Genomic DNA, 8,107 nt, shown 5'->3' with positions numbered 1-8,107 from the left:
GAGTAAATCCAACATATATGTTTTATAGTGTATGTGTCAGAGTGTGAGTGGTTGTTTACAGCGCTGTGATGGATTTGCATTAAGCCAGGGTGAACCCCGCCTCTCACAAAGTGACTGCTGGACCTGGACACCAGTGACCCCTGCGACCCGGACAGGAAAATCAGGTGAAGATGATGGATGGATAAACMTTTGTGAGCAAACAACAGTTTCCAGGGGATCATTACATCCATTTACTGTTCCTGATGGTGGTTTACAAGTTGTTGAATCACATAAGGAATATAGTTTTATTTTATTTTCTGTTTAGCGTGCAACATGTCCTTACAGGAGAAGATGATGTTTGAACTGAATACAGTATATCTTCAGCCATGACTGTACACTGTATTCATACAGTTTTAGCATTTTCATGCTGTTTGTCAACATGTGCTGGGAGAGAAAATCTTGCTGAATGTATAGAAACGACCATTAGGTCCAGATGGTTTCCCCCTGGGAATTCTGACAGGAATCCAGCTCTGGACAACCTACATACAGCAGGTTAGTCACAACCCAAAGTGTGGCATTGTATCATTATGTCATATCATGAAGCAGTATGTCTATGTGTTATATCCAACTCCTTATTACGTGGTGCAACAGACTGTGAGTGTAAAAATAACTGCAACACTTAAAGCAACAAATAGTATTCGGGTGTAGGTGTTCATAGYTGAGCTGTTACTAGAACGCCACTAAAATCAAACGTTAAACGTTTCGCATGTGAAAAGAAAGTACCAATTAATGTTTTTATAGTATTGAAATTAGTTTTTTTTTCTTCTGCATTTTTTTTTACAGTTGTGCAACTAGTTAGTACTTGAAATAAAGAAAAAAATAAAAATATTAACTTAAAAATGTAACCAACAAATTGTAGTTTACGACCAAAGTTCATCTAGGGTAGTAAGGGCATTTTCCCAGATATTTTTTCCTTACCAAACAAATTTGTGTAAACATTTTCTTAAACATATACCCACAGCAAAATTAGTTTGACCCAKTTCTGGCCCACACAGTGCGCTAACACTCAGCCCAGGAACCACAAAGTATGTTGGCTCTTTGGTGGCCCAGATGTGAAATTGCCAGAGGTGGTCCATGCGTGGGCCAGCACCAGGTGTGTCACTAGGTTTTAAGGACAATATATTTTTTAGATAGATTTTTTTTAGATAGATCTGTGAACACTAGCCTGGTAAAACCCAAACCCTTGTCCTTCACTTTGCTTCTTAGATGTAGGTTTAGGGTTTCCAGCAAAAAAAGTGTCTAAAACAGTTTAGTTTTCAGTGAGTTATGATTGATTAAACAGGCTGATACTTCATTTAGTAAACGACTTTTCCAAGATGGCAGCCCCACGGCTCGACAGCAGCATTAGAGGTCCGTCTATCTACTCTTTATGTTTATGGCTACTACCAGCAGTGATGATTAATACTTACTTTCTTGAAAAACTTTCGAATATCCACTTTTCACTGAGCATTCTCCTAGTCTGCTCACTGAGCCTTCATGCTGCACTCAGCTGGCTCTGTGTGTAAACTTGCTAGCATGCTGCTATTAAGGTTGCAGGAAAAATGTGAACTGAATTTCATGTGGTGGGGGAGTACTCTATATGAACAAGTGGAATGGATTGGATAACCACGCACCAAAGACGATACCTTACACTATAAATTAAAGGGAGACTGACAGATTTATGATCATATGTTTTAGTTAATAATGAAATATTAAGTGGTTATTTATTCTGACCATATCATATTGATTTTTTTGTAAAAATAAATAATAACAATAATATATTTTTACACCAAAATAATTTAGGGGGGCTTCAAAAATATTTTATGGGGGCTCCAGCCCCCCTAAAATAGGCCTAGTGATGCCACTGGCCAGCACCATATAAACCAAACCACANAATATCCACTTTTCACTGAGCATTCTCCTAGTCTGCTCACTGAGCCTTCATGCTGCACTCAGCTGGCTCTGTGTGTAAACTTGCTAGCATGCTGCTATTAAGGTTGCAGGAAAAATGTGAACTGAATTTCATGTGGTGGGGGAGTACTCTATATGAACAAGTGGAATGGATTGGATAACCACGCACCAAAGACGATACCTTACACTATAAATTAAAGGGAGACTGACAGATTTATGATCATATGTTTTAGTTAATAATGAAATATTAAGTGGTTATTTATTCTGACCATATCATATTGATTTTTTTGTAAAAATAAATAATAACAATAATATATTTTTACACCAAAATAATTTAGGGGGGCTTCAAAAATATTTTATGGGGGCTCCAGCCCCCCTAAAATAGGCCTAGTGATGCCACTGGCCAGCACCATATAAACCAAACCACARCCAGGCCAGTTGTGATAATCMATCTGAARAAAATGCCATCATTGCCACCAGACCTGGTCCAAATTTGACTGACAATCACTTGCCATGCCAGCAGTCAGCCAGTATTGCCAGCTTGACAGCCATCTGGATCACACCTGTCTGCTATGTGAGTAKTTTATCTGTTAGCAAAATATTTCATGAACTATACTGGAAATGACTGTGTTGTGCTCAGTTAGTTATAACAACTGTAAAGGAATAAAAAAAAGTATAGGCTCATATCTAAAAAAGCAATTTATTAACTTCCTCGCTGGAGTACTTTTCAGATTACGTATAAATTACATCATCAAAGTAAAATATCGGAGATTCTGATGACTTCTGGTTTTGGTGTGTCACCCCAGGACTAACACTGGGCCTCATCTGACCACCCCATTAAAAACATTTGGCAGTGTTCTCACTGTAAACCAACTTCACATTTCTTGTGCTTTGACAATCACTAATAAATAGAAAATGGACCACACTTATGCTTCATCACTTCAGAAATGASCRGACTATCCCTTTCAAGCAACTTCAAATGTAGTATCATAAAAATACCAAGAACTTTAGTATCTATCAGCCTAAACAAATCAAGACCAGAATTATCACATCAAAGTGTCAGTTGCTAAGGGCAATTAGGAACCGTAACTTGTTATCAAATTTGCTCACCACTGCAACCCTGAACCAGATTGTGAGAACTGGTCCTGTGCTGGTGAATCTGCCTCGAGCTATTAGACGTGGAGCACAGAGGATCAACAGAAGGAGTGTCCACTGGACAAATCCTTGTATTGACCCCCTGTTGCTTTAGCATCTGCTGTTTTCTACTTTGGCCACAGACCTGAGTATCTATGTCAAAGACAAAAATAGGTCCACAGAGAAGGTCAGCTATGACATCACACCACTCGGTAATAAATCGATGGGAAAAATCTCTAAAAGCATCAAAAGTTTGTTTCATGCATTGATGGCTTTTCTGCACTGAAGGAGGTTTATTAKTGTTATCACCCACGGCTGAAAGTAAGAGGTAATTGTGTAATTTTGCCCATGTCCTCATGTATGCATTAGTTTGTCTGGAGTGTTATTAAAMTATTTCATCAATCAGTAGATGGATTTCAGTTTAACTTGAATTAATTGATAGATGTACTGTACGTCGACARCTGATTAACTTTTCGTGTCAACCTTCTTTGAGATGGAACCAAATGAAACAYGAAAAATGACCAAAACGCAGACAGTTTTACAGAGACAGAGACAAAGGTTGGTGTCATCACTAACTTATCCTACGAGCACTAAATGTTCACTCAAGGTTTGTTTTAAAACTTTGCAATAAACTCTTGGAATCAACTCTGTTTTTGGGCAAATGTCTGACAAACCATTGAACGGATTTCCAAGAAACTCTTACCAAGTAATTTTTGGACATCTACAAATGAAACCTTAGAAGTCAGCATAATTCACTACCACAGTCAGTTGAGCTTAAAAACACAAAAATGTCTTTAACTTTGTTTAATTCTTATAATATTGTGCTAAAATAGCTATATTTGAGATTATTCCTAACACTCACTCGAAGAGCTACACATTAGGGCTGCTCAATATACGCATCACAGTTTTATCATCACGATAACATATTGCAAAATCTTGCATAAGCTGCAATAAATTGTTGGCTCAAATGTTTGCATTTATGTGTTTTGTCAGCACCAGTGTCATAAACAAGCCAATATCTTGGAGCCAAGATATCACATCAAATCAGTGGTCAGTGCAGAAAATGTTGGACAACTGCAGTGAGAGAATTTGTAGTTGGATTTAGGTTTGATAACTTTTATTTACAATTCTTTGATTCATTTTCAGATGTTTTTAATTATTCAGAAACAAAAACTGATGTTAGGGGTGATTTTCAGTATTTAGAGCATCAGAAAAGGGTTTATGGGGACAATGTTTTAAAGTCATTAAGTTTCTTGTTCCACTAATACTACTGTCTAGTTGCATATTTTTAAAGGCACAGTGTGTAGGATTTTGTCAATTCTTTTAGCCAAAATTGAGATAATCACTGATGACAATAATAAAAAAAACATGTCTAATCATTGCAGACAAAGACCTTGTTTTGTTATTTTTACCTTATAAAAAGCTGTTTATATCTCCATGGTCGAGGGTCACCACAACAGGCAGCCGCCATCTTGCACCACCATCTTGTCTATGAAGGCTCATGAAGGACAAACTGCGGTGGCAGCGTCAAAAAYGGTTTTAGKTGTAATACTATAAATGTAATATTTGTTGTCTGTCATTGTAGCTGGGATAATTTTACTTATTAAAGCTCATAATCTTACCACTTGAAACATCACTAGCCCTGAAGCTGCTGGTAGACATGGCGGTTGGAATTATCAAAGGTTTTTGACACCTGAGAGACACCGTAGCAACTCCTTTGTGTTTGGAAGCCGGGGGTGGGGGTGGGGGGAGGACCAGGGAGGATGATTCAACCACTCAACCACTAGATGTCGCTGAAAACAACAAATCCTACACACTGTGCCTTTAAAATAAAATTGTCATGTTGCAGCGGAAATGATGTATTAGTTTTTATTTAGTTACTTTTTGAGTAGAAAGACATAAACACTGCATACTTAAGTGTTTGTTCATTTATCTCAAGTCATCACAACATTTAGCACTGTTATCACACATCTCAGACTTTCCTTATAATGTGCAACCCTACTACYCGTCGCACAATATTGTTTAAAATGCTGGCATTAACTGTTGGAGTCAACTTTGTCTGGGTTAGCAAAATACTTTATGGACAGATTGGTATTTACCTAAAACAACATAGCCTATATTTACTCACACTCACAGGAATAAAGTGTGCAGTAACTGCAAGTTAATTTGAGAAAATAGTTTGGTGGTGTTTTGCTACATTTATAAGCAATGGTTTGTTGATGCAGGGTATAAGTATTATTTACAGAACAATTATCAGACTCTTTTATATCAATAGTTAGCTTTAGCACAGAATAAGCAACGATAAATGTCAGCCTCCGTGGCTCCATATTAATTATGCTGCATTCCAGTTGTATCAGAACTCGAAATTCTGAAGCTGGACTGACTTCAKTTCTGAGCTGAAAGTGTTCCAGTTTCAAATGCCGGAAAAGTTTCTATTATTTTTCTCTGCAACATTAACTCTCACAATAACAGTGCTCTAAGAGGCATTTTGAGTGTAGAAACAGCGTTAAAACATATATTTTAATTATCACTATAAAGCTCTACAAGTATGCCTGACAATGAAAAATAAACAACTCAGAACTGCTAAAATCATAAAAGTAAGGAGTTTCATGTGCGTGGCAGCCATGTTGAAATGATGGCGTAACGCAYGCTCAGGTATGGTGTGGTTGCGCTGACCTCTCGACTTGAAACTATGACCTCCGAGGACAGCTGGAATGCAGCATTACCACCCACTTTTAAATGACGTTACCACCTACTTTGCACTGATGATGCTGCTCACAGAGCAGGGACACAGTTGCACCTACACCCAAATAGAACCGATCCGACGAGAACCGAGTGGAGCCGCACTTAGCAGTAGAAAAACGTTTGTGGTTCTACCCACGTGACGTGGATGTGTATTTCCCTAGGTGATGATGTCACTCGTTCAAAATAAAAGGCTCTTCAAGATCCAGATTCTTTCAAAGATTCATTTATCCCATTCCTAGTCACACTGAAACACCTGCCCTCGCAATCTAAACAAAACCTGAAATTCAGTTCACAGTGACAGTTCAGCTGCTGAAACATAGCTTCAGCTCTTCAGCAGCATTCAGCAGTCACCCATATTTCTTGCATGTAATGCAATTTTTTTCTAGTTCTTAATATAATTTTTTTAATTTTAATTTTTACTTTTGGGTCTCTGTTTACTAATTTCTTTGATAAACACAGAGCCGGCTCTTGGCATAGGCGAACTAGATGATCGCTTAGAGCACCATCTGCTGGAGGGGGTGCCGAACTGCAGAAGAAAAAAAGTAATTATTTGTAATCCCTGGTTGTAACTCTGCTCAGCGCCCCTTTCAATTAGCTTTGTCTTAAAAAACTATAATGAAGTATTACAGGAAAAATAAACTACTCTACCCAAAAAACATCTCACCCCCAATGCAGCAATCACCCCCACCCTCTCTCTCATTTGATTGACGTTGCACTGACTCGTCCTGCTCCGACACTCTGATGAGGGAGGGGCAAGTAGTGCCTCTCAGGTAGCGGTTCGTGTTGACAAACTCAATAACAACAAGTCTGTATTTCGTTGTCCCATGTCAACCTCTTCGGACGTTTACCTGTATAAAAAGCCTCAAAAATACATAAATTTTGCAAAAAATCCATACAACTCGCACCCGGGGCGGAGGGGGGGTGGGGATTACCATAGTACCTTACACTGTCAAACTTGTTTTTAGGGGTTCAAATTGGGGTGGGTGGGACACAGTTCGGTGGGGGGAGGGGGTGCGCTTCAACTCACCCAGGGCACCAAAATGGCTAGAGCCAGCACTGGATAAACAACATATCTGGCACAAATGGAACCCCATATATTTGAGCATGTGCGCTGTCAATAACAGACAGTCAGTTTTAACAAGTTCGAGGTTCCTCTGCTCCAGCACACCTGTTTAAATGAATGTGATTAACAGGCTTCTGCAGAACGTGAAGAGGTAATTTTTAATCAGGTGTGTTTGGAGCAAGGAAAGAASTAAAACATGCAGGAKAGCGCCCWGTGCGGGTGGTGTKGCTGATGACCGAGTGTCCGTGAACGCCTCACTCTGACGCGTCTGTCCCTTTAATAAAAAGTTCAGCGTCCAAGAAAGTGTCCGAGGCTCCAACATGGATGTGAAGGAGCTGGCTGTGAACGCGTTGGCCCAGAATAAAAAAGCGGCCCTTCTGATCGGCGCAGCCGGAGCCGCACTTCTGGGATTTGGACTTGGATATAAATACATGCGGAAGCCAGAAAAAGCCGTCCGTGTGGGCGTCGTGTCGCAGCTCCTCATTCACCCTCTCAAGTCTGGGAAAGCGGTGTCTGTGTGTGTCGCAGAATGCCAGAAACTGGGGCTGAAGTCTGGAGAGTTGGAGGATCGGTGAGCAGTTTTTACAATTTAATTAGGTTTTTTTTGTTTTGTTTTGTTTTTTGTAAGTGATATCCGGAGTGAAACTGTCACCTGTGGCTGTTTCTGGTTCCAAAAATATATTTATATTAGATTCTTGTTTTATTTCGAAAAAATAAACAAAAATAAAATGCAAAAGTATCAGTGTTTATCTTATTTGCCATCCTGTCCTGCACTTTATTTTTTTCCCAGAAGTCAGCACGGCACACTCCACAGCTGAATYCTCATTTGACCTGAGAGGAGGTCTAAAAGGCTTCCCAATGCTGGGSTCGTGTCCTCTTTGTGGGTCACAACACTTCAACCTGGGGGTCGTGAAATGATCCCTCCAAACGTGAAAGCAACTTTTTTTAAATGATTCTCCACCAGCTTTCAGTTCCCTTTACCATCCTAACACGCTTTCCAGGAAAACAATGAGAGGCAGGGTAGGCTACCAGTGGTTCCCAAAGTTGGGGTTAGGACCCAAAGTGGGGTCCGGAAAAGATTTTCTAAATTAATTACGTTTGCCTTAGTTGCCTAAAATGTATAAATGTAGAATAATAAATATCGTTACAATGCCCATGTTTAGTTGACCTGATACAAATGTTTATCATCCAAAAATAATTGGGGGCACAGGTCTCTGCTACTGTTATTTTGTGGGT

At 39.4% G+C, this 8,107-nt stretch overlaps 1 protein-coding gene across 1 annotated transcript in view; it reads left to right on the top strand.

Moving 5' to 3' along the window:
- Positions 1–7,061: 7,061 nt before the first annotated feature.
- marc1 (mitochondrial amidoxime reducing component 1) overlaps positions 7,062–8,107 on the top strand; it is a gene marked incomplete in the record, with an annotated part of 10,220 nt that continues 9,174 nt past the window's right edge. Inside the window, 1 exon segment of the mRNA XM_014018040.1 lies at positions 7,062–7,442. Within this exon segment, the coding sequence (XP_013873494.1) occupies positions 7,192–7,442 (251 nt within the window).

The sequence above is a fragment of the Austrofundulus limnaeus genome, unplaced genomic scaffold (genome assembly GCF_001266775.1).
Source record: "Austrofundulus limnaeus strain Quisiro unplaced genomic scaffold, Austrofundulus_limnaeus-1.0 Scaffold181, whole genome shotgun sequence".
Taxonomy (NCBI): domain Eukaryota; kingdom Metazoa; phylum Chordata; class Actinopteri; order Cyprinodontiformes; family Rivulidae; genus Austrofundulus; species Austrofundulus limnaeus.
This window is presented reverse-complemented; position numbering and strand designations above follow the sequence as displayed.